This window comes from Chanos chanos, chromosome 3, assembly GCF_902362185.1.
Source record: "Chanos chanos chromosome 3, fChaCha1.1, whole genome shotgun sequence".
In the NCBI taxonomy this organism is placed as follows: domain Eukaryota; kingdom Metazoa; phylum Chordata; class Actinopteri; order Gonorynchiformes; family Chanidae; genus Chanos; species Chanos chanos.
Window position 1 is genome coordinate 20806257 of NC_044497.1, and position 25815 is coordinate 20832071.

Genomic DNA, 25815 nt, shown 5'->3' on the forward strand with positions numbered 1-25815 from the left:
TCATTTGCAGTCACAGAGCAGTGCGACTCCACGCAGTGTCCAGTGGTCGGGCGGCTGGCTCGTTCGCAGTGACAGTGAGAAGATGAAGGTGAGGTCTGTGCGTCTGGGTTTCTTATACACAGGACAGGGGTACAGGCTGAGTGGCTGCGGTCGTTTGGCATCAGCTGGTGCCATACTGCTTACTGCATACACATGCACCACAGGCAGGGGGGTGAAGAGCACCTGTAAGCCCAGGACTGGTTAAAGAGAGATACAAACTGGCATCTTTCCAATCAACATCAGTGTAACACTGCTTTGGTGTTAGAATATGTATACTGTATAACTTTGAGTGCAGTGCCTAAACACAGTTTAATCCTGTTTCTCTACCTTGGGAGGAGATTCTGTCAGTTTGGCATTTCGCCGGTCCCACCCTGCTCCATCCAGAAAGAGGCCGTAGATGTAGACTCCTCCCACATCTCCCGGGGGCGGTCCTGTAACGTCCTCCTTCATCAGGCGCGTTACGTCATTAACAGAATGACTGTGTCCAAGGCCCCAGCCCTTGGATAAGTTCATCCGCGTCGTCTACCTGACTGCCATTGCAGTCAAAAACCCCTGAACACATCTCGGGCAGTTTAGAATGTCCTCACAGTTACAACAGAAGTTTAATCATTTTTCAGAAATTGTGGTTGAGACTGAATTTATAGTGTTTTAAAGGAAATGAAACAAAACTGTGTTAAACTTTTTGTTAAAGCCATTATATATTGTTTAAGACACCTAGTAATTAAAATATAATGCTTTCAACTTTGTACCTGTGCATAGGAAGAACAGTGAATAAGATTTATCACAGATTTTTTATTTAAACGGAACCTACCTGTGGATTAAAGAACCCTGTTAGCCAGAACTGGTGAGGACGCCCAGTGAAGGTCCAGGTGTGGAACTGCTGGTTTCTCTCCAGCAGCTCTGTGAACCAGAAGCCCAGTGTGGCTGATTCCCAGGAGATTTTTCGCCACAGTTTTGGAACACGGGCGTCATACATGCTGTCCAGTGCATCACGCAGATCCTCTGACATGATTATTGTCCCTTTGGATCACATAAATGCGCGTGTGAAAAGAAGTGGACCACAGGACAGGCCACTTGTTTTGTTTTGGTATTTATAATGTAAATGTCAACTCTCATATTTTTTTTGGCAAGAACTCTTTTTATTCTTTGAACAAGTGTCAGTATCTCTGACTCTGTGTCTCTGACTCTCTGTCTTTGACTCCATGTCTTTGACTCTGTGTGTTGGTAGTGGCTGGATAGCAGTCATGAATGTACATGTGTGTCATGTAGCCAATGATGTACATGACACAACAGCTTTCAAGCTCATTAACTACAAACCAATTGCAAAAATAAGATATTTTGAGTATGTTGTTTAATTCCAGACTAAAGCAAATAAATCACACCCAAACAGGTTTGGTCTCATGCAGAAAGATGCATGGCTATATAATCATCTGCGATGAAGGAAAATACCCATTCAAAAAATACTGGTAAATAAGACTTTACTCACCGTCGATGGCAAGTTTGAGGTCAGTGAGTGTGTTGCGCACACAGGCAATGATTCGTTGCATACGGTCAAGTTCCTGCCGCAGGAATATGGTCATTGGCTGAAAGGGCCCCATTTTCTGTAAATGAGCCTTCACCTGCAAACAGACACATCACAGAGGATAACATTAAAGTACTGATACGGCATATAGAGACAACACCCATACCTCACACACCTCACATACCATACCACAAAACCCCCAGATTCACACACATTACCACAAAAAAATTTGACTCACACACCATCAGGGGAATACTTAATTTCACAGGAACTCTAATTCAAACAGGTCTAAAAAAGGGCAAACAATTTGGTATGGAGTCTGGTACGGAAAAGGGGTTGAATAATAATTTGTAATAAGACAGCAACTTTATCAGAATACCATTAAGCAGTCTCTGAAATAGACAGACATTACATGAAAGTGAGTGACAGAATTTAATCAATGAACAGATCATTTCAGTTCTGGACCCTGATGAAGTGTTCAGTAAACAGTCGAGGTGTTTTGGCACCCTTTAGGCTCTTAACCTCGTGTGGAACATAATCAGCAGGAAGCTTCTCCAGCATCTCATTGGCCAGTCTCTGAACCACAGCCTCCCTGGTCTCCCCTCCCCCACTGCTGCTGTCCTTGGGCTGAATGCTAATGATTGTGTTTAGCGTTTCATTGGCCAGGTTCGTCTGGTAGGTGATGTCAGCGTTGGGGTGCAGGCCAAACACCTATTGGAAACACATATACATGCTTTAGTAAGTAAGCTTAGGACAACATTACAATAAAGTGGCTTTTAAGTGGCATTTTTATTTTAAATGGGATTTTTTTGCATTCATCTTGAAGTCCTACACATTTTTGAAACTGTTAATTGTCTTGATGATGATGCAAAAGAGACGTTCAACAACAAATTATCAAAGGAAATGTTTAAATGGCCAGTCTACGATATTCTTTAGAGATTGTTGGTTATAGTGTCTAGCTGAAGTTTGACAGCCTAGTATGATTTGTCTGATCAAATATCATCCATGAGACTCAGTTTGCAATCAGACTTCTCTGGAATATCCATTGTTAAAACAGCACTGTCATCTCTAACCATAACCCTGTTCAGTGTTCAAACACTGCACACATATTGGAATGACGAACAAGAGAATGTCCAAATGCCTCATCACCTCTGGGGACTCGACCAAGGGCAGAGCGTCGATGTGTGTGAGATAGTCCTGCACAGATTTGGCCTTCGGGATGGTGTAACCCTTATAAAAACAGAATGTGTCTCCAAACATGTTTTCACTGAACCAAATACGTGCAAACGTGTTGAGCAGTCTTTTGTCCATGTCGTCAGTAACACGGCCGCCGTACTGGACCTCTCCCAGCATGTATCGCAGGCAGCTCCAGTTCACTCCACGCTGCACATTCACCTCGTCCAGGTGGTTCTGCACAAACTGCACACTGGAGGTGAAATCGGCCTGGTTAAACTCATAGGGGATGTTCCAGCCCAGGGGCCCAAACTTACGCCTCTCCTGGTTTTTACACACAGAGAGAGAGAGAGAGAGAGAGAGAGAGAGAGAGAGAGAGAGAGAGAGAGAGAGAGAGAGAGAGAGAGCAATTTCAAAAAGTGTTTTGTGATCTAATGAGACATGTATGTTACCTACATTATTATAGGCCAAGTGTGTTAGCTACATTATGGTATGCCGTGTGTGTTAGCTACATTATGGTATGCCATGTGTGCATCATTAATACAGAGACATGTTGATGGATTCACAATTCTGTACTAAATGATGCTTGCTGGTATCATAGTTTTGTTGCAACAGAATAAAGAGAGAAAGAATTTCTGAATTGCTTAATAATTCAGTGAGGTCAACTCTGTGGTGTCAACCACTGGCCAAACAAATAAGAATGTTATCACCATTTGCTATTGGTCAGTAAACAACCATATTAGGTTTCTCATAGTTGTCATTTGATTTGTCAGCTTCTCTGAAATTCCCTGTGCCTGGCCTCACTGCAGTCTCAGATTTTACTCGTGTAAAAGCATATCCAGATCTCCACTCTTGCCTTTTCTCAGTGACCTTACTTCTCTGACAGGCTACGTGTAGTGTGGTTCATGCAGTGAATTCTTCCAGCTGACATAAAGAGAATTCAGAGAATCAGAGGTGGCTCTTGGCTGTGATGGGAGAGAACAGCTGTCCTGTGTGTGCTGACCTGGACAGTGGTGTGGAGGAACGCTACAGCATATAAGAGAGGTCTCCACTGAGGCATGTTGGTGATCTCCAACTGTTCCTGGGTCACACTGCTATAAGTCCTTTTTAATCCAGCTTTCACTCCTATACACAGCACAACAGTTTAACTCCAGGGAAAAGAACGCAGTTTCAAACAGAAGAAATGTAATTTGTGGCCAGAGTGTGTAAAGTACATACAAAGAGCACTGCATGTCTGACTGAAAATCAGATGTCAAATGTCACTTCACACTACTGAAACTGGTTGACTAGGCATATGTAAGTATTTAGTTTGGGCAATGAACCAGTGAAAAGGTCACTTAATCAATCAAAATCAACAAGTTACAAGGTCTATAGCCTTACCCTAGAAAAGGCTATGTTTGTAAGCAGCTTCAAACTGTGCTAGCTATCCAAGCAAGCTGGCATTTCAGGCACGAAAACATCATTACACAATAATAATAAGATATTCTCTGATTAGAATGTGTCCAACCGAGTCATATACATTAAATAGTTTGAGTCTATACATTACATAATACCTGTATGAAGTGTCTCCTCCCATACAATATTTTTATGCTGACAGGAGTTCCAATACCATCAAAAGTGTGGTTTTAAGTTGTAAAGTAACATAGCATAGCTTAGCTAACTGCTTTCCACAAATGGCAAGTTTAACTATTTTATGGGCATCGGGTAGATGACCAAGTTTCCAAACCAAATAAGAAAATGAGTGGAAAAACAAGTGGAAAAAATTTCCACTTTAAATACTGGTAAACGTTTTCACTTACACTGTCCAATAGTCAGATTTAACTGTAAAACTATACATGCCAAATAAACATTTGCACATGAAAAAATACAGTGTGTGTATATGAATCTATCTATGTATGTATGTATGTGTATATATATATATATATATATATATATATATATATATATATATATATATATATATATATTTGTGTGTGTGTGCGCGCGCGCGTGTGTGTGTATATATATATATTAGGGGTGTAATGGTACGTGTATTCGTTCCGAGCCGTAATGGTATGGATGTCATGGTTTGGTATATGCAGTCGTATGGAGAATACACAGTATGTGTGAAGACTGATGAACGTAATGCGGAACCAAATTTCACAAGCATGAGTCTCTCGTTTCACTCTCTCATAGTTGGTTTGTTCTCTTCTCTCTAAGAACTGGGATCTGAATATGGTGCAAACATATGACGACATAAGTTTTCAAGGACCTTATGTCCTTGTTTACCGGCACATTGTAGTGAGGAGTAAACCGGATTTCCTATATACACACACACACACACACACACATATATATATATACATACATACACACACACACATACACACACACACACACACACACATATATATATACACATACACATATATATGTATATAATATAGCATCTAAAAAAATGCATGTATAATAACGTTTGTTCCAAAGTGGTTCACCACATCACTGAAATGTTTGAACAGTTACAAAATCAATGTTTTGACCTTTTTAAACCAAATCTTAACCAGTTACTGGCATGGTTACTATTTTCATATAACTCTGAGGGAAAACAGTGGCTTCTGGTGGACAGAGTAAAAAATGATAAAAATGTCAAATACCATGGTCAAATGTATCAAGTATTGACTTTTAGCCACATATTAACCCCTGACAGCTGTTTCATTAGACCAGCTGAGAATTTGAAAATAGAAATAGCTTTTTTTGTATGCACAACACCTTAATAATCATTAAGATATTTACAACTGGTCTTACCATTCATGGATATCAGTGAGTTTAGCTTAGTATATGAAGTAGGTAACGTGCGACGTTTGAGTCTAGTCAGGCACCTTGTGGAGGCTCGTTGGTGAACTTAATGGAAGACTGTAGGAAGTTAATGGGGACCTTTGGATGGACCTCTGTGGTGACCCAGACTCTGAAGCTGTCATGAACGCTCTCAGCAGCCGTGACAGTGTCCAGTAACTCGTCCAAGAAATCAAGACCCAGGTGACAATTCTGCAGCAGTAGCCACCCACCGTCGGCCATGCTCTGGGCGAGTAACCGTCGTGCGTGGATCTCCTGACCCTGACCCATGGAGATTGGCCTGCAGGGAACATTCTACAGACCAGCACAACTTCACATGTCCATGTCACATGGTCTAAATGCTCAGGGTGATGTGGCATATATAAGACTGAACACACATGACATCACAACAGTGTTTCTGGTGATTAAGCCATAAGATACACCTTTTGCAAGTGAGAGTGTGTAGGAGAAATCAAATATTCAAACGTATTTTAGTATGCTACTGTGCAATTTAAAACTATGTAATATCATAGCTTTTATCATGCATGTTTCTCTGACAACTTTCTTCCGACAGATGTGTTTGTAATGTTCAACACCCCATTATTATGACTTGACAAGTGGGAGTACGTTTGCGAGCAAAAAATAAATGATATGGAATTATTATGTGAGTATTCCTGAAAGACAAAATTATATCAAAGGAAATGCGATATCAGAGGTATTGGGTATTAGCTGAGATGTTGTCAGGTACTGTCTTGATGGTTGACCAGACTGTACCTTTGACTTAGCGAGTCTCTCTATGTTCTCCGTAGGGTCTGAACCCATGGACAGGAGACAGACCATTGGGGTTCTCTTGTCACTCTCTGTGCACATCGCTTCCATGTCCAAAATCACACCCTCTGCATATCTGTTTCCCATCGACTCTGTGATGTATTTACGAGCCTGCAATGAAACAAAGGATGCTACATTAAATTTATTAGCTCAGTTATCCTACAATAATGACAAAATGAGGTAAAAATTCATCGTGTTAATACTGGTAATACGAACATGACTAATCATTAGACAAATCTGTGTGATCAGCCCTCCAAAAATACAGTGTGTAGAAAATACAATACCTGCTATTGTTTTTGTTTTTCAGTCCTTTTCATCTCAATTTTGGAGTGTCCAATTCTCTGTATCTCAAGCACCAGACATTGCACAACTCTTGCGCCAACCCAGTAAAGCAAGGGCAAACACATGTACCCTATGTTCCATGCAAGGCCATCTACTGCTTCTTTCTGCCAGTTTACACACATCTCCATAGTAACACTGTGCATGTGAAGGCCCAGGCTAATCCCTTGGATTCACCTGCAGCTGTGCAGGCACTCCACTCATACCACATGTCACCGAACTGTTACCCTGACCAGTTGGTCCTCCAGAACACGAAATGTTTTCTGTGATGCTTGATACAGTTAGTGAGACTCAAACCTGTAAATCAGCATTGGACCTCAGTGTAATTTACTGCTGTGACACCTGGATGCCAAGAATTGCGTACTGCTTAAATTTGGCTTGAACAGTGTATTCACACTCTTCATGTCAGTGTGTAAAACACTATACTGATCTACAAAGAGTTTGAATGCGACTGTGCAATCTGAAAACAGAACGGAGAACAGTGACTAACAGAATGAACTGAAGGAAAGTATGAACACAGGGTAGCAAAAAAAAGCACTTCAGATAGACACACATGAACCTGTGCTCCAAACCACAGAGAGAAAAACCCCTTACACTGTCTAATTTCACCCCAGCTGAGTATTTAACAACATCAGCAGGAAGTTATTTCTCAGGCGAATGAAATGAACATTAATGTCAGAACATTTAAATGTGCAGACTCCATCAGCAGGACTTGCTTTAAGTGCTGAGGTTAATTATGAAACAGTAGGAACAGTTCGCATCAGGGACAATCGCATTTGGGCTTCGAGCACAAGATGAGTTTTACAACTTGGATAACATTGGAAAGTTGGAATAGGAGCTAAATCAACTCTTCACTGTTAGAGTGAAAAGTCATTTCCAACAGAAGCCTAGAATGGAAATATGCATGCATAATTAAGCATGTACTAACATATAACAGACAAATTAATGCCTGTAAAAGTAAAGCTGTCAAAAATTAATACTGATATAATGATCATTATCAAATATGAAGATAAGGTTTTGGAAATATTTTATTATTTCTCTGATATCTCTGTAACAGATCAAGATGTAAGAAGAATATGATTAAAACAGAAAACAATGCTTACGTCAAATTCACCTGAGTCAGTTATTTTTCCACAAAGTCATTCATTCAGTTAACTGTCAGAACATAATGACTTACGTGCACAGTGATGTGCATGCTGCACTTTTAGAGGCAAACTAAGAGCTTGACAGGGGATTCTGACGGCATTTTGTTCCAAGAAACTGAATAAATGATCAGATGAACAAGTAAAAAGCTGTTTTAACAACTATTATGAATCGTAATTATATCTTTCATTCTGTATTGTCAACATGAGTCACTCTGACGCAGAAGAGGAACTCTTACAGATCAAGACGGATGGTTAAACGCTGGAATTCAGTCTTGTAATCTCTTGCTCTGAGCTATCAGCTGTTCCTGATCGTTTTGGAGGGGCTTTTTATAGCTCCTGCAAAATCCCAAAAGGGGATACACCCGCCTGTGCCTCTGCAGGTTCACAGACTATTAGGGCCACTGTCCATCTGTGCAGTCCTGTTCTCAGTTGTCACGGTAACTAAATTAAGATTGTCAGATTTCACCAGTAAGGGCTTTGACTAATTTCTGAGGTAGTGCTAATTAACCACTGATTAGCTTAATAGCAATGAACTGTCTTCCCTCAGGTCCATTTTCAGACGTTACTCAAACTCAGGAGTACGCAGCTCTCAGTTCTGAGTGGAGAGTGAAGGCATCTGTGATATTATGGTCATATCCAAAAAAACAGATGCATTCCTGCGAAACCAATTCAATTACTCACTGCTATTTAATTGCACATTTCATGTACAACTACAACACAAATATGAATATATGATAATTATATTATATTATATTATATTATATTATATTATATTATATCATGAAATATTAAAGTAAGTATCTAGGAGCTAAAGCTGCCAAAGCTGGTTACAATCCAGAAAGTCCACCAGGAATTGATATTTAAAAAGCAACATCTACAGCATTTAATTCAGCTCATGTTTAAAGACAACAATAGCAATGATTAGCTGTATGTTTATGTGTTGACTGATCAAGACTGAAAAATCTGGTAGCATTGGTCTTTATCCTGATTAAAAAAAAAATGCATATCAGAGGTCAGTGGTGTCAGAGGTCAGCCCACCTGAGCAATGGTTCGATCGGGGCACCAGCAGCGGATTAGCAGAAGCTTGCGGAAAGCGTCCAGCAGGCCGTCATACCCATCAGGCAACTGGGCTTCCTCTGGCGCGGCCTCATCAAACCAGGCCTTCCACGGCCGGTCATTGTGGGCCACCTGCCTCAGGAGGGCAGTGAAGGGATGGAGACTAGACAGCTGCACCAAGTTCAGCCAGGTCATGTCCAGAATCCAGCGCCGAGGTTTTGGCTCCACTGAGTTCAGGTCTAGCGATGCTCCACCTAAAGTTTGGAAAGAGCAAATCTTAACGTGGTCTAACAATTACGTAGAGTACTTCTTCTAACCAGGTACAGTAACATCCAGTTTAATCAACACTCCCTTATCAAATCTTTTGCTTAATATTTAGCATTTTTCCTGCCATAATTAATTTGTTTGCAACAAAGACAAAACAGCTGTGACACAGCTAACATGGCAAAATATTTAACAATTCAAGCTGAATTTGTAGCAATTTTCATTTATTCATTTAGTAAAAAGCACTGACTCATTTTTAACATTTTAGCAAGGTGTGAACAAATGTTAACAACTCAAATGCTTATGCATTGTCCCTCAGAATATAAGACATGACTTTGCATCTTATGAAATACAAGACTTTTGAAAAAAGAAACTGGGACTTCTATTTGACCCGCAGTAACACGATACGGGTTGGGACAGTGAGGTCTTTGTCACCTCTGACATTGAGAGTGTGAGTGCTGGAAAACTATCCTGTTTGAGTCTGTGCGTAGTGAGGTGGGGCTAAAACAGACTTGGGCTCAGTCAGCAGACTGCAGCGGCCAGGTCCGGTTACTGCAGTGGTTAAGAAACCACACTGGGCTCTCGGCCTCCTGCGGTTACAGAGGGGTGGAAATTGATCCTGCTCTCCATTCACTTTACTGTACTCAATAAATAATCCAGGGACTACAGTAGGGACATGAGTTATAAAACATATATGGTCCTATTATCTGATATATGTTATTGTGGGCTCAAGTCAAGTGTTTATCTCAATTAATTACATAAAGATGACTGTTCTAGAGCATCATTTTTGTTTTTCTGTACAAAAAGTGTGATGGACAAAAGGCATGTATTATATTTGTACTATAGATGTGGTGTAAAGTGTCATAAAACAGAAGATGGCTTAAACACAAACGCGAGACACGACCTTTGATGAAGGTTTGAAACTCATTGTGGGAGATGTTGTTGGCCTGTAGGTCTATCTTCAGAGCCAGGAGCAGAGTGAAGAGGAGCTTGTGCTCTTCGTAGAGGCCGCGGGCGGTGTAGCAGAACACCTCGTAGGTCAGGTACTCCATTATGTTGTTTAGCCTCTTGGAGGTAATCTGAGATTTTTCTGATTTGTTCAAGGAGGTGTCAAAAAGGCCAAGGAACTGCCTGAGAGACGTCTGGTACATGACGTTCACCAGGCTCATCTCCACAATGAGAAAGTAGAGAATGCTCCCTCTGGTGGCAACAGGACGGTACTCCTCCCTCGCCAGATTAATCCTCACCTCTGTATCTGCTGCCACTGCCAACTTCTCACTCACCTATTGGAAGGAAAAACATCGTAATCAAAATAAATGACTGGGTGGTTATTAAGATTATAACTATATGATTGTGTATGAAGAACTGTGAGAATAATGGCCATATCAGCATGCATGTGTATATAATAATGGACTACACTAAGCAAATGCAATAAAAGGGTAATAATAATGTAATACCTGTGACTGTGTTGAGTCAGTCTGAAGGATTCTCTCTCTCTCGTACACACACACACACACACACACTCACCTCCTGAGCTGTGCTCTTGGTTACCCTGAGCACTTCAATCAGAGATTCATCGTCTACTAGGGAGCCCTGGGTGCTAGTCAGACGGTACAGGAGACTGTCCTCCAGCTCCTGCATCTTCCTCTTGTTAGATGTCACCTCCTCCAGGAGCTTCACTCGCTCTGACTCCATCTCCTGAACAAGGGAGTACAAGCAATAGAGCATTCAGTTGTTTCTAGTCCTGCACCAACAATAAAACAGATTACCCTTTTTTGTGATTTCAAATAGCAGATGTATAAATGGACTTTAATATAAGTGAAGCACATCAACACAATCTAAGACTGAATTAGGAAACAACCCCAGTGTTGAAGATATTAATCTCGTTGTACTCGCACAGTGACAGTTGTACTTGTGCAATGACAATAAAGAAGAAGATATTCGATTAATGGTGAATTTATAATAATTCTTCTGTGAAGGCATAAACTTACAAATGTATCTGCATTACTTCCATGTGTTTATGAATGCATATGCACTCCCAGGTTAGAAAAGGTTAAGATAGTTTTGAGTATATTAGACAAATCCTACGTTAAACTTGCCTGTTTCTCGATTAGGATGACTCGGCCTAGCAGCTGGTCCTCCAGACCCCTCATGGTGACGGTAAAATCTACTACAGCGGTTTTTGCGCTGACCTCAGGGGTGTAAGCAGGGTTGGCCAGTTTTGTGGTGATGTAGAGTGTGAAGTCCTTCATCACATCCACTTCTTTGTCTCCCACCTTCACCTGCAGGAATGGACACACACAATACCAGTACATCACAGACCATATCGAGCGTTACTGCATTATTACTGGGTTTCATTTTCCCTCCAGCCCGGCACCAGCATGCCTGAGTGGGCCAATCAATAGCTTAAAGACGAGCAGACGGGTTTAATCAGATGTGCTGGTTCTGAGGCTAAACTGCAAACGTGCTGCCAAGGAAGACCAGAGGATAACAAATACGAAGTAGAAGGTTATTAGATGAAAAATAACAGGGTTTGCATAAAATAAGAGAAACATTCCACCACGTCATTCTGGTCCCGATGGTGCTTCAGTACAACATGGTCTGCTCAGTGAACAACTGATTACTTATGTGATAATGAGCAGAGTACAACATGCTCAACACATTACTGATGCATTAAATAAGCTCTATGTTAAACTCCCTACTGTAGAGGTGTAGGGACAGTCAACCATAGTGTATGCTGGTTACTATACAAATGCTCTTTGTACATAAGCCATGAGAGAAACTGAGATTACTTTATATGTGGAACCAGACTTGATGAAGTTCTTTTCTAAGATGTTGTCCAGGACAGGGTCCAGCTCTTCCCCTACATCCTCAATGAGAAGAGGCCTTCCCAGAGACATACAGTCTTCTAGATGTGTTCGGAAGTACTTGTGGTTCAAGGATGTGACCTGTAAGCAGAAAGGTCAAGGTATGTGCAACATCACAATGGATAAGAACTGAAAGCATAAAAGCAGCACTTCTAAAATACCTGTACCGGATTATTACCATATTTCTACAATATTAATACAATAAAAGTAAATCCCACTGAAAACAAACCTGAAAGCAATGTGGTTTAGCACTGTTTACTCAAGCTTAGGGTTAATTTACAGACATTTCACAAAATTTTCATGAAAATTTCATGTTCACTGACTAGTCCAAATCCTTTGCTCACTGGCCAGTCTCAGAAAAAACACTGAACTCATTGGCCAGTCTGAGCCAGTACCTGGAGTTCGTTGGCACTCTCACGGTTCTTGATCCAGCTTTTGCCCTGTCCCTGGGGGTCAATGAGGAGGGGGTAGCGTGAGGCTTTGGTGACGATGATGCCATTCTGAATGGACAGGTCGTCATTGGGAAGACCCTGGAGGTTCCATTCCCCGATAGTGGCATTGTCTACCAGCATGCCAGTAATATTCAGAGTCTGACAGGACAGGGGAATATGAGCACTGTTACCAAACTAACACTCATTCCTGTTACAGCTCAGATTACTCAGATAACTGAACTAGAACAGATTATAACTCACATTTTCACATGTTCATACTTACCAAACTGTATGAACATACATTTATCATATACCTAAAGTTGAGTGTGAAGTGAACACGCATTTTAGCAGTCTGTGTGACATTTATTTATTGGTTGTGTATGTTGTCAAAATTGATGATACTTTCCGCTTGCAATTCTTTTAACTTTCCAGTTTGTAAGACCTGCATTTTTTTACACTGACATTAACACGCACTGACCTCTATTCAGAGGCAACTCTGCGATGGGAGTGAACTTTATGATAAACTCAGGGGACACCTACATCACTGAAGGGGATGTGGTGGGTGCTCATCTCTCTCTTCCACTGCTGTAGGAGTAGGTTGCGATACTCCTGGTTAAAAGGCCCAGCATAGGAGAGAAACCCAGTGGCCAATAAGACATCACCCACCAGGTGTTTAATCTGACTCTGGAATCTGGCACTGCTCTCTGTCCAGCGAACCTAACCCAAACACAAACATACAGTCTCATATACCAGTTACATGCCATTTACTGCTAGCTACCTGAATCCTCAGTAAAAATGATTTGTAACACCCTATGGCCTAAATTTAGCTAATTTAGGGTGACTGCAAAATTAGGAATGCAAGTCAACAAAGAAAGAGCATAACTATGAGAAGACCAGTTTAAGTGAAACTTGAATTTAGCTGTACCAACAATGAATTCATTAACTTTGGTGATACAGTTGTTATTAAATTAATCTCACCATATATTCTGTGCTTTTCACCTGGACATTGATAAACTCATAGGAAAATGAGCACTTAGTCTTTGGGCTCAATTCTGCCAGTCTGAAGTCACAATGAACACACAAATTTTCCAATGGCATTGACATAATCAATCACTCTCCCTATTTCTTGCTCTTTTGTGTCACTGCATCAGCACCTTTTCGTGCTGGATCCTTAGAGTTGCACCTTCTTTGTCAAATACTGTCTTCAGACATCCCAGCCCCCGAGTTGTTGATGAAGTTGGAGGACTCACCTTCTCCCCACCTAGTCCATCAATGAGAGCCATGGCGTTAGACATTTTGCGGCGACAGCCCTCAGCATCGTCAAGCAGGGCCTTTTTCTCTCTGACGGCAGCATCGTACAGGGCTTGGGCCTCGTCCAGCTCCTTCTGCTTGGCGTCCAACTGCTCCTGTGCCCGTGCCAACTCTCCTTGAGCCACTTCCAAACGAGCCTCCTGTAATTTCAAGTTTGCCTACGAAAAAAACAAAAATAAAGACATTTTCAGTTAATACTATCATTGGGACAAAGTATGATGATTTTCCCAGTGAAGGTTTTCATAAACATTATTACCAACCTATATGAACTCTCTTTACCCAATTAACATTAGTACTACCTGTCACGTCCTGTCTCTTTTATTCTTGTGTTTTGTTGTTTCTTCCCCCTCTTGTGGTCAGTTTTGGTTCTGTTGTGCACTTGGGTTTTAGTTCAGTCTGGTTGGTCCCTTAGTTTAGTCTCCTTTTGGTTTAGCCCCGTTAAGTTCGGTTCAGTTTTCACCTGTCTTTAGTTCATTAAGCCTTGTTTAGGTTTGTATAAATAAGTTTCAAGTTCAAGTTTCAAGTTTATTTAGAGCCCAATATCACTGTTTACAGTCTCAAAGGACTTTACAGACCACAACAGTCAAAATCAAAACAGGACGGCCCCCCCTGACTTAATCCTCATCCTCCTTAATACTCCTTGGTTTTCCTGTTTCTTTGTCTTGTGTTGTTTGCTGTTCTGTGGACGGTGTCTATTATGTTCGCCGGTTCTTCAGTTTGTAAGTTTTTGTAATCTTATTTGACTTGAATAAAGTGACCTGCACATGCATCCAGCCTCTTCCACCAAGCCTGACACTACCAAAGGATGGAAACAACCACACATTTATAGCTATTAGAAAACTGCAAGGTGTGCTCATTTTGGAAAGTGGAAGATCTGACACCATAAAATTGCAGCGATTAAGGGCAGGCAGAGCTTTGGCATATAAACAACTGATTGAGTTTTTATTATTACAATAATACTATTATAATGGTGCTTCAGAGGGAGGACATGAAGAGCAACAGAGGACATCTTCATTCACCTCACCTTCAGAGGCAGGACCTCCTTATTAATGCCAAAGAAGTCCACCATGGCCTCAGTCCAGGAGCACAGACCTGCAACATTGCCACAGATTCTCTTAGCTGCCTCCAGGTTGTAATCTTCCATACTGAGGTATGGAGCAAGGAGCTCCACCGACTCCTCTGTGATGCTGTCCTGTCAACAGCAGCAGACAGAAAAAGAAAAGAGAAAACAAGAAAAAGACAAAGGAGAGATTTCAGGATAACAAAACATTGAATATATTCTATCACACAGTATCATAAATATAAATGGTTAATGAGATTGAGACTTTCAGCAAAAAATAAATGTAAAAAAACCCCCCAAAAACAAAAAAAAAACACAGGTTTATGTGGTCTTTAAAAACCCTAACACAAAAGCAACAGGTAAATATAAAGTCTAGAGTTTAGTATACATACATAACATGACCAAAGTTCAAATGATCATAATTTTTTTGAATCCTGATTTATGGAACTGACGTTTATAACACTGGCTATAAAACTATGTTGCTCTTTTAGAGAAGATCAAAGTGTATTTTTTCACATATTCATTATTTGTTTCATCAGTATCAAAATATTAATATTAATATTAATCTTACATTGCAATCCATGCACCATTTATGAGTTTGATTACAAGAATTCCAACATGGTATAAAGGGTGTGTGGCACAGTCTGGAAGGAGTCCAGACGCTTTTCCCGTCAGATGTATTGGTGTTGAGTGTTGATAAGACCATGGCTTTGTGAGACGTATTTGGCTGTGGTTGCGTGGTGTATCAGTGTTTGTCACCGTTGTTGTCTTACTCTATATGCAGACAGCCCTGCAAGTACACAGGTCTCTCACTACTCATAAATAACAACCATTCTAATCCTACATGCGCAGTTAGAGTGTGTGTCAGAGAAGGAATGTGTGTTTCAACAACTAAAATCCCCTCCCCACACAGATACTCCACCAGTCTAAAACTGTACACATAAGAGAAGGAGTCATTAGCAGGACTATGTGTATGGAGGGGCTTTCCACTGGACCAGTGCCATCAGAGATCACAAATTCCCTCACTCAGCCTTCAATAACCTGCTTATATCTGACAGCTGTCCATTGTGGTTCCAGAGAGCATTCCAAAGAGGTGATCTCAGCAACACTAGCATAAAGTCCCTGTCACCCTCTCATTTAGCTGCAGTGTTATCCAGTGTCACCCTCTCATTTAGCTGCAGTGTTATCCAGTGTCAACCTCTCATTTAGCCGAATAATTCCTGAGGGTGCTGGTTTTCAGTCAGGGATGGCTTAAAATCTGTGGTTTGGCTATAAAGAGGTTTTAAGCGCTTGTTGTAGACAGCAATTGTGAAAGATGTAACAGGTCAAAGAAGTCAGAGTTGAAGATTAAGATATTTTCACCTGTTGAGGCATTACGTTTAGTGGTCAACTGTTAGCATGGGAAGTCTGGTCCCACAACAGAAAACAGAGTGACAGCACTCTTTAAAATATCTCTTATATTAGGTTATTCTCTAACCAAACAACATTACAAATAAGTAGGGTTGTCTTTTTTCACTGTTATCACCTTTCACCACTCCATTCTGAAGTCTCCATGTTGTGAGTTATGTAGTCCATTACTCATATTTGCTCTCCAAGTAGTTGCTAAAAATTGATTGAGCAACCTTGGCACAAAATAAAGGCCAAAAATGTCACTGCTCCTCAGATCCTGTGTTGATAATGCTCTGTTAATGGGTGCAGCAGTCTCATCTGAACCACTGATTCTTTAGTGAGGTGGTGCACATCAGTGTGGGCTTTACCTTGTTAAAGTTTAGCAGCATGCTCAGGAAGGCTGAGTTGTTCATGAGTTTAAGAGCCTCGTTCCATGAGGGCCGTAAACAGGGTCTCTCTGCATCCATGGTAACCGTGTCCACCCGCCGCTGGAACAGCAGCAGCACACAGTCCATAATCCTCATGATCAGATGAGGAGGCTTCCCCAGTTTCCTCACCGTGGCAATGTCTGCTGGTTTTATGGTCTGGAAACCACAGAGAAAATGTCCTCCATAGATTTAGAAATGACTCCTCACAATGAGAAATATTTTGCTGAGTGTTCTGTGTTCAGGGTTTAGACACATTCAAACATTCACTGAAAAGATTAAGATTAAACCTCCGTGATTGCACACACACACTGTGAGCAGTGAATTTGACCTCTGCATTTAACCCATCCTTAGACACCAGTAGTGAGCACACACAACCACTAGGCACAGGAGCAGTGGGCAGCATGCCTAAGGGGCACTTGGGGATTAAGTGCCTTGCCCAAGGGCACTTCAGCTGTGGATATTTTCCTGCCAGTCCAGGGAGTCAAACCAGCGTCAGAAGCCCGCTTCCTCTAACCACTAGGCCACGGGCTGCTCATGGGTTGCCCATTCATCTTTAATGGTTAGAGTCAATGCCACCTCCAGACTCCTTCAGACTGATGAACAATGTCCATGAGCCTTCTTCTGAGAGTTGAAAATTTGAGAACTGAGAATTTCCATTCTATCTATGTTCTCTATTTCCCTTACCCTTGAACAACAACTTGCATTTAAACAAAATGAATAAAAAAGTGAAGACTGTTAATTAACCCGTTGAAATTAATCTGTTTTGTGGTGAAACTACCCTTCTCCCTCATTTCTACTGTTCAGCTACCTGATATGGTTTGTAATGACATTTTCTGTGTTTGTGTCTCTAAAGTTTAATTGTATGTTGTTGCATGAGTGAGTCCATGTCTTTTAACTCCCATCCTCAAAACATGCTCCAAACAGCCTTACCTGTAACGCTGCCTCAGCAGCAGCTAGCGCAGGTTTAGCTGCTTCTAGCTTGGTCTCTGCTACTTTCTTGTCACCCTCAATCTCATCCACAATGGCCTGCGCCTTGTCTTTGACCTTCTGCACCTGAGCCTTGACCTTCTCTGCTGCTTGGGCTTTCACTGTGACCTCCTGAAGGACACCATCCGCCTTGAGAGAGGCCACCTCCAGCTCCTGCTCTTTAACTGCCAGCTCCTTGGACAGCTGATTGACAGATTGTTCAGCTTCCATAAGTCTGTCCAGACCTGGAGGCACACAGAGATATTTGGTTGCTAACCCCAAGCATATATGGGCACTCTAAAAGCAGTTTTAAAGGAACATTCTCTTGTATATTCTTCAGCCATGCAACTGTACCTCTGCGTACACAAACACTTGAGTCACTATCATTATCATAACACACACAACTTTATCACTTTAAAATAATGACATTTTAAGATCTCACTAAAACTAAAACTAAACAAACATTTATGAAAAATAATTCAGCATCAGCCAAAATCTCTCAATTTGTACACTGTGGTGATGGATTCTGGGGTGAAACCTTGAACCTCGGTTCCTATCACTGGTTGAGAGAAATGCTCCAAAGTTCCTTTCTGTGGTTAAAAAGGACATGCCAGCCTGAATGAAATGAAGTCACAGTACATACCTGTGTTCATGCGCTCTGCTAGCATGCCCACATTCTCAATCTTCTCAGAGTAAACTGCCTGGTAGCTTTTGATGAAGGCCAAGTATGATTTGGGTGTTACGTAGGTCTGGCGGCGAAAGCGCTGGAAGTACTCTGAACAGATCTCTGCCACGAGGTCCTGAAAGATGCCCATGGTGTCCACGACACTCTGCTTCACCTCCTCCGAACAGCGGAAAGGAAAACTGGCCAGGAAGTGCTGGGCCACTGCGACCAGGGCGTCTTTCGGCCAGCGCTGGAACCAGTCAACAGTGCACCCTGAGATCAAGCCAGGGAACTTCAGGGCCCGGGACCGAAGTTTCTCGCCAACTGGTGAGAAGCACAGAGCCACGTGCAGGTTTCTGCGCACCCGTGACAAGAAGTAGTTGAAGAGGTTGTCAACAGTGGGCAGACATCGTGGTTGCTCCCGTTTCATGGCGGGTATGAGATCCTGGGTAATTTCATCCACCTCATCTCTGGCAAACAAATTGGACACTTCGCCGGAGGCCAGGACATTGTTCATGTACTCCAGGAAAGCCTCATCTTTAATGTCATTGTCAGTGAAGATGAAGGTGACGCCTTTACCCTCCAGGCCAGCGATTCGGTACAAGGTCTTCAGGTCCTCCATGAGATTGCTGACATTATAGGTCCTGTATGAAGTGAAGTGACAGAGTCTTTAATTGCCTTTAGGGCTCAGTGTTACCTGTAATGGTTCATATTGTTTTCCGTTATGCTTAACCTTTATTGAAAAGTCCTCAGTGCTGCCCAGTGATACAATGAAACAACAGCAGCTGCTTGGAGTAGCTTTTTATCTGCTGAATTGCTGTCATGACACATCAGAATTCTCTAGGAAAATCTCCACCACATTTATCTATTTTAAACATCTGAGGCAAAAGTAGTAGTTTTAGTAATAGGAGTTTTAGCAGTAATAGAAATAGATTATTTGTGAGTGTCCTTGTGGGTTACATATCTCCTCATCTGCACTAAATCAAATGAATTTTAGGGGAACCAGCATTTAATTGTTCTGCTGAAGCAAATGAGTGGCTGTTTTGGGTGCTGTTATTAAATCAGGCACGTTTAATCACAGATGAATCAAGGCTTGAGAGAAAGAAATTTCAGAAGCTAAGAAATGGTCCTCTGGGATGCGATGTGATGATTAGTTTGCCCTACACTTGCATGATAAACCTTTACACAACAGATTGTTTCAGTGGTAGAAGGCTGACAAAAATGCCTGTGAAGTTAAGATGAGGTCGCCCATCGAGGCAGTGTGGTTATAGTCCTCTAACCGTGTCAGGGTAATCTGGAAGCTCTGGTAACCAGCAATGAAGGAGGCCAGGCGGGTGAGACTTTGTTTTCCAGAGCCTCCCACTCCAACGAGCAGCGCATTACCCCTGGCTGTTCGGATGATCCGAGAGATCTTCACTAGGTGGATCATGGCATCCTGTCATGGGACACACAGAAGGCTGTGAAAGGAGCCTTAAAGTGCAAATATAAAAAGTGCACCGACACAGAACAATCAGTGGGATATTCACGATCTCACCTAGCCAGCAATTCAACAATATACACTGAACACTGTGACTTTACACTTGTAAAAACTAAATATTGTGTAATGCCACTGAAGGTAACACTCTCTCTGGCCAGTCCATTGAACAGTGTGTGCAACATTAGCTGACCTTGAAAAAGACCAGGTCCATGGCACTGCCTCTCACAGATTCATTGTACTGCTGAAGGAACAGAGCCAAGCGCTCAGTCAGTGCAGGAAAAGAGGGAACCGGTTCGTAGATCTTCGGCATCTCCGCCTCGGCATCATCAGGTTCATCTCCTGTCATCTCTGGAGCATCTCTCAGAAAGTCCACGAAGTACTCTTCCCACGGAGGACACTCCACTAGAGACTTCCCATGGTCCTCTACAGTGATCTAACACAGTGTGACACACCACTATCTGTGACACAGCCTGATATATCATTAACATCTCTACTGTGCCTCTGAAGTACATCTGTGTTACCAGCAGCCAATCGGAGTCAGTGTGGACAGTATGAGATATTTTAATGTCCTTTTGCCATGTGAAGTTAATTCCTAAAAATAATTTATAGTAATTTAAATCTAAATGCTTCCATTCTTTATGTCAATTTTAAATAGCTGATCAAAGTATACAGCAGCTCTTTTAGTAAATACATGCGAGGTGCACCGAACAATCCATATGCTTTCTGCAAAAGTAAATGGTATTCGTGGCAAACTAAATGTTTCATTTTGTCAAGAGTGAAAATGCGAAAACAAATCAGGACCAACAAAGTGAGAGATTGAGATAAATCAGTGTGTCTGCCATGATTTAGTGCACTGATAACCAGTTTACCATCTGTTTACCAGTTTAACCCAGTTTACTATCCAACACCAACCCTCTCCAGTATGTCCTCAAATATCTCCCAGTCCTTGTGATCGATGAAGCGGTCACCAATGACTCGGGAGCACTCATGGCGGAAGAGCGAGGCCAGCATCTCTGGCTTTTGACACACCTCAGCCCCCACAGTGAGAATACCCTGCCACGTCCGACTCAGGTCACGCAGGTTAAATACATAATGAAACTTGGCAGGGGAAGGCAACATCTGCAGAAAAGAGCAATATCACCGTATCAGAGAAGAGGGGATAATTATTACTCAAATATTTGATGAATGTTTCGATTTGATGAATATTTAATATACTTAAAATGATACAAAGTTAAAATAAAAACAATAGCAGAGAACACTATAATCAAATGAGGCATACAATACACAATGTAAACAGAAAATTATACCCTACACATTAGGGATGAAACGGTACAGTGGGACCACGGTTCGGTATGTATCACGGTTTTTGGGCCATGGTAACAGTATGCTTTCAGTATCTTTATATTTAAGAAAAAAATAAAAACACATCACCCTTTAAACAATGAACTCTTTATTTTGCCAATAGACAAATAACACTTTCCATTGAGAAAAATCGCAGCATGACTGACTAGGCCTGGTTTCTGTCTCTGCTGTGTGAAATCAAAGGGAGAAAACATTAAAATTAAAAGATAGGGTGTCTGTGTCAATTCGTTTTCAATTTCTCTTTGTGATGTTTCATGGAGTTTGGGAATTACTGTGCTGCTGAAAATGAATGAATGAAATGTGTGCAGGAGGGGACACTGTAAGGCGGTTCAATTTTTTTCATCAAGTGATGAAATCCCGAGTCAGTAACCACCGAACAGGACTGCAAATCTTTCAGTAGTATCTGTCTGCAGAGCCGCAGGTTTACGCCTAACAGCAGTTTCATGCCAGTAGTTTCAGGCCAGTGGCATTCAGTGCATGCACTGACACTTGAATCTTTTATGGTTAGGGTAAGGGTTGTGGTTAGGGTTAGACGATCAGCCACTGGCCTGAAACTGCGGCTCTGTGGCTCTGCAGTCAGACCCTTCTCAAATCTTTGGCTATGTAGACTCCAACTGCTTTCGTTATTACCTCCACTGAGAAGGTTATGTTTTCGGTTCGGTTTGTTGGTTGGTTGGTTTGTCTGTCTGTTTGTCAGCCAGATTACGGAAAATTTCGATTTTCATGAAACTTGGTGGAAGGGTGTAGAGTGGGCCAATGAAAAACCCACTAAATTCTGGAACGGATCCAAGTCATGGGGTGGATCCATGTATTATTTTCGACTTCCATTTATATTGCGAGGGCAAAAATGAACTGAATTTGTCACGCACGCATGAACTCGTCGTAATAACAGTGAATGGTGTTCAGCGACTAAACATACAACAAAACAGAACAGCCACCTCAAACATCACTGTAGAAACAAATGCAGCAGGTATGTAAGATATAAGCAATGTCTAAATTATCCTTACTGTTTTTTCCAAGTCGATATGACCAAAATAAGCCTATAAGCCTAGGTTATTGTGGGCTTGCATAACACGTGCATAATCACTAATCGTTTCTTACAATAAATTAGCTTTCACAATCATACATTCTGACTTTTTTGTTCTAATAGTTTGGCAAATATATCCAGACATATGTAGTGGTTGCGGTTGCAGATTTGCATATCATGGAAGAGTGCACTATGGGCCTTGGCAGAGGTCTCCACTCTCTGAGTGCCCTTAAACTTGACTTTTTTCTGAATTTGATGCAAATTGCTTTTGGAAGGCAGCAGCGAGAGACTGTTCTGTTTTCGCTAACGAATGGACTCTACTTGCTCCAGCTCCACCTGCATGGCGATGTAAATGATACATTATATTAGAAGTGTTTCCACTTGAGTAGTCGACAGTGGCAAAGCAATGCTTGCAGACTGTACTTTGTTTGTTTAGGGTCTTATCCTCATCATCATTTTGAACACTGAATCCAAGATGTTCCCACACAGCGGATTTGAAAGACGGCGGTGCCTCTTCAAATTTGTTTCTCCCTGTTTCGCTAGCGCTCGCCATTGTCACGTTGGAGCTCAGAGAACATTTGTTTTTAGTTTCCCCTCTCTTCTCCAACTCCTATTTGCATACAGAGCGCTGAAAGCCTCCAGAGATGTTCTGTGGATCTGAATGTACAACGTGTGTGTAGTCTGCAGCGCAATAAGCAAGCTTTGAAAATTACAGGAAAATGACAGGCATATCGCAATACCGCGGGTCACGTGTGCATATTGAACAGTAGGGGGCATACCAAACGGTTTGATAACATACCATGTGCTGTTGCATCACTACTGCGCATTCACTCACTTGACTTAACTATCTAGTCTCACAAAAAAACTTGTTAAATACTAACATGTAGACAAATGTCAATATTTGGCTTACTTTTTGAGAGAAAGCATTGATATTTGATAGCAGCAATACCATATGCTACATTTTAGAGACATTCCGTTCAATTACGACATGACTCGTTTTTCCAAACACCAATGTTTGAGGTTGTTTCTTGAGATCAGATTGTGCTTAAATCAACAGAGTACCTGCCACAGATGAACAGACAATCTAGAGTTCCTCATAAGCTATGTCAAACAGTTTTGCACAGTTTTGTCCTTAAACAGTCTTTTCACATATACATTGATTTAAAAAATGCTATAACCTTTTCTCCTACATAGTACCCCCCACACTGATCATCATGGAAACAATTCCTTAGACCTTTGCAGCAGTGAATGTGTTTACCTTGGCTTTGACTGCCTGCCAAACTCTCCTAGTGGTGGGAACCAGGGCAGCAGCCAGGGAACACACCTCATCTGGAAATCCCCGCTCTGGGCAGAAGTAACCATGGGCCAGTGTGTGGAAGATCTTATCGATGGAGGAGTTGGAAGGGAGAGTGCAGTTAAAAACGCTGAACTGCCTCTTCAACCGCTGGGGGATATCGTTACGGCCACCCCCAGGATGGATCATAGCCGCCACCAGCTGGACATCCACCACACTGGTGAACTCCCCAGGCCTCTCCAGACTGTAAAACCCACCTTGCTCCATTAGCTGACGCACAATCTCGTTTGTAATCTGTGATTGACAATGCAAAGACATCAGCCATACCCTGATCTGAGAGGGGATTCTCCATTCAAAATGGAATTTAAGCCAGGACCATACTGAATAGAGATTCTTCATTTAAGTTTACAGCTATGCACTAAGACTTAAGGTCTATCATGTTTGTCCAAAGCAGACCTGGTCTCCCCACTCATTGATGACAGGCATGTTGATGTCATCAATGAAGACAGTCATTTTTTTCCCTGCTGGTGGTCCGTAGGTAGTACCCATGCGTTTGTCGATGTAACTCTCAATGGTCTGCTGGAACATGCCAGGTAGGGTGGCCGAGGAGAAGTTCAAACTCTTACTGAGGTGACTCTCGGGATCGTACTTACTGGTGTAGCCCTGAAGAGTGGTTCAGATACAATCATTTATTACTGTATTAGTACTATTCTTACGCTAACATTTATTTACACACTTTTGTCAGACAAGGGATTATATAATGTGGTATTTGAATAATAATCAAATTAAAAAATAATAATAATAAATCAAATTCTTTGAAAACTAAGTCCATTTTTGTCAGTAAGGAATATGCGAGCAAGTTTTTAGTAAATCAAACATTTAGTATATTAAAACACTACTATTACTTCCGATAATTTGCAGTAAACTGTCTACCACAATTAGAACAACAGGAATGAGCATCAAAAGAAAAGGCAAATACTAATCTTTGGAAGCTCATTTCTGGATCAAGTCACAAGGTCCAGTTTAGGCATACTGGTAAGAGTCCTTATTGGCTGCTCATAGTGAAAGAATGGAACACTGAGGACTATTAACTCAAAGGATTTTGAAGAGGAAAACATGAAAATGCATGAGGTGCTGACCTTGATCATGACAGTCTTGGCTGTGCCCTGTTCTCCAATGAGCAGCACAGCTTTGCCCTGTTTCATTATGGTATGCATCAAGAAGTCAGTCCTTATGTTGTCCACGTTAGGCACGAGAATGGAGGCATAGTCAGGAACAGAATCTTTAGGATACACATACTCTGGCACCTGAGGAACAAGCCATTAACAAAAACAATAAAGATGACATCATTAACAAAGACAATGAAGATCACATCATTAATAGAGAGCATTAAGATGACATCATTAATAGAGACAGTGAAGATGACATGATAAATAGAGAGCATTAAGATGATATCATTAACATTGACAGTGAAGATCGCATAATTAACAGTGACAGTGAAGATCACATAAAGATCACACAAACAGAGATGGCATTAAGACGACATCATTAATAGAGAGCATTAAGATGACATCTAATTTACAGTAAAGTTAGGGGCAAGGTCATTATACATTTGACCATGTTTTGTAGTCAATTCAGTAACAGTAACTTACCCTCTCGGACCAGAGATCCCATTCCCCGTTCTCATTGACCATGAACTCAAAGATGGTTTGGTCACCCTGTGTGCTGGGCAGGTCTAGTGGGGCGCTGTGGCTTTTGAGGAAAGCCTCCATCTTAGCCCGATCCTCCAGCTCCAGCAGGGCCCCCACTGACCACATCAGAGCAAACAAAAAGAGTCGACGCACATGTCCCTGCCTCATGCACTTCTCTTCAGCTGTAGGTAACAGCCCCTATCAGCCCCAAAAGAGTCAGTCAGAATGCATGTGTGCATTTATTCCCAGTCAATTACATTCTGATAGCATCACATCTAATGAGACACAATTACACTGGTTTTAATGGAAAAGAATTAGGATTAGTCCTGCTCTGAGCTGCATTCCAAAGAAAACTTCTCCATTCATACTGCATAGGCTTGATCCTAATCTTGAAACCCTAGTGTATACTGGAAAATCTCTGACCAGTGGAAACACAGATGTGAAACTGACAAAGTGAATTTGAAAAATCTCAGGCCAGAGTAAGTTCAGGCTTGTGCTACAGTATAAAGTATAATATGACATGACAGTGTGTGACAGTTTACCTGAAGAAGGTCAATGGTCTGTTTGATGTACATGCATTCCAGTATGTGCATTTTAGGGCTGACAGCAGTGGAGATGAAATTCATCAGGTCCTGAGAAGTACACAAAGACACTCTTTCTGGTTATTAACC

At 41.6% G+C, this 25815-nt stretch overlaps 1 protein-coding gene across 1 annotated transcript in view; it reads right to left on the reverse strand.

Annotated features, from left to right (window-relative positions):
• dnah5l (dynein, axonemal, heavy chain 5 like) overlaps positions 1-25815 on the reverse strand; it is a 54683-nt gene continuing 28868 nt past the window's right edge. The window contains 29 exon segments of the mRNA XM_030767645.1: positions 1-222; positions 367-591; positions 851-1059; positions 1526-1658; positions 2084-2272; positions 2711-3058; positions 3738-3859; positions 5593-5860; positions 6320-6484; positions 8896-9167; positions 10082-10460; positions 10705-10875; positions 11277-11459; positions 11970-12125; positions 12440-12634; positions 13016-13192; positions 13726-13944; positions 14811-14978; positions 16604-16819; positions 17594-17874; positions 18273-18937; positions 19574-19728; positions 19961-20203; positions 20683-20889; positions 23418-23747; positions 23910-24116; positions 24593-24760; positions 25106-25342; positions 25687-25776. Of these exon segments, the coding sequence (XP_030623505.1) occupies positions 1-222; positions 367-591; positions 851-1059; positions 1526-1658; positions 2084-2272; positions 2711-3058; positions 3738-3859; positions 5593-5860; positions 6320-6484; positions 8896-9167; positions 10082-10460; positions 10705-10875; positions 11277-11459; positions 11970-12125; positions 12440-12634; positions 13016-13192; positions 13726-13944; positions 14811-14978; positions 16604-16819; positions 17594-17874; positions 18273-18937; positions 19574-19728; positions 19961-20203; positions 20683-20889; positions 23418-23747; positions 23910-24116; positions 24593-24760; positions 25106-25342; positions 25687-25776 (6600 nt within the window).